The following is a 1,463-nucleotide window of genomic DNA, read 5'->3' as shown; positions in this document are numbered from 1 at the left end:
TGTCCGGTGGGCGGTCCTACTCGGTGGTGACGCCGGTGAAGCAGCAGGGCCGCTGTGGAAGTTGGTAAGTGAGGAGCTGAGTTGATAACTGATAAAAAATTTTTGATCATTTTTTTCGCTTTTTTCAAGTTATGTTTTTGCTGGTAAGTTTTTGATCATATTTTTTTTACTTCAGAATTTGTAAACTTTCTTTTTTTATCTGAAACATAGGCGTCGCCGCAATGGAGTCTGCTTTTATGCTCTCCAATGAAAATAAGGAGCCCGGGCAGACGGTTTTCAGCGAGCAGGCGTTGCTCAACTGCCAGCGCGGCGGCTGCCGGGGCGGCTTCCCTACTGAAGTTTGGCGGGGCGCCCAGCGAAGGGGCGTGACGCTGGCCGCAAACTCCGCCTACGTCGGCCACCCTGAGCAGTGTCGAAACTTCCCCTCCAAGGCCCGCCCCACTAGCTTCTGCCAGAACCGACGCCTTCGCTCTGATGCCGACATCATCGGCGTTGTCTATCAGTTTGGACCGGCGGCCATTGCGTAAGAAGCAAAAATCTAGGTTTAGAATGTTTAAAAACTCGTTAATTTTTTGCTTTGTTTTTAGAATCAACGGTCACGCCCGGTCGATGAAGCTGCTGCGCGGCACTTGGAACAACCGGGACTGTTCACGCCATGTGGATCACGTGGTGACGGTGGTAGGCTTCACGGAGGACACCTTCATCATGAAGAACAGCTGGGGCAAAGGCTTCGGAAAGGACGGCTATCTGATTCTGAAGCGAGACAACACCAACCGCTGCGGCATCTACACCGAGATTGAGTTGCCCTTCTTCAACGGCCAGGACAAGGGCTACAATACATAATAAGAAGTTTTTAGCTTACTTTTTTGTTATTAAAAATAAATCAAATCTGCTGTGTACTGGTTGAATTTGTATGATCGTTTTTGCAGTTACTGTTTACGCAAAAAACGACGCTGATTACCGCCAAAACTGTAACGTGTTTGCACTCGCCGCAGTGCACAAAACACTGAAAAGGAGAGGCGCAACAGTATCGTCTGCTGATGTTGCTATTGCCAAAAAAATGTTAGTCAGTCAGACAAACAGGCAAAAAACTGGTTATCAGTGACTGTAGTTGAAGTGTGGAAGTAGACAATTAGCTGTAACCGAAGCGACCTTGAGTTATCTTCCCTCTCCTCTTTTACACACTCTTTCAATCAGTGGCTGTTTGCAGTCGCTCTTTGTACAGCAGCAAACAGCTCGAGTTTTTGTAAGCCAAACGACCGATGTTCTGGAGATTACTCACTCACTCAAAAGCAAAAAGTCATCGTACAGCGTAACTGGTATTAGTACATTGTCGATGCTATTGATGTGGCTGCTGTTGTGGGCATCTCTCTCCCTCTCTCTCCTCTCCCGCACACTAATTTGGCCTTGATGTCGCCGCACACAGCACTCTTTCGTCTTCAGCAGCTTCAATCAAAGCAGCA

The 1,463-nt window shown here is 47.8% G+C and overlaps 1 protein-coding gene across 1 annotated transcript; it reads left to right on the top strand.

Moving 5' to 3' along the window:
• Positions 1 to 210: 210 nt before the first annotated feature.
• LOC108355328 (papain-like) lies at positions 211 to 843 on the top strand (the record flags this gene model as incomplete). Its single annotated transcript, XM_017606494.1, has 2 exons — positions 211 to 523; positions 588 to 843. Coding segments are annotated over 2 exons (569 nt in total), but the record flags the coding sequence as incomplete, so codon positions are not given.
• Between the last annotated feature and the right edge of the window lie 620 nt (positions 844 to 1,463).

The sequence above is a fragment of the Rhagoletis zephyria genome, unplaced genomic scaffold (assembly GCF_001687245.7).
Source record: "Rhagoletis zephyria isolate East Lansing unplaced genomic scaffold, Rhagoletis_zephyria_1.1 Rzeph_scaffold_44550, whole genome shotgun sequence".
Taxonomy (NCBI): Eukaryota; Metazoa; Arthropoda; class Insecta; order Diptera; family Tephritidae; genus Rhagoletis; species Rhagoletis zephyria.
The sequence above is the reverse complement of the archived record's forward strand: the minus strand, read 5'-3'. Positions and strand labels throughout refer to the sequence as shown.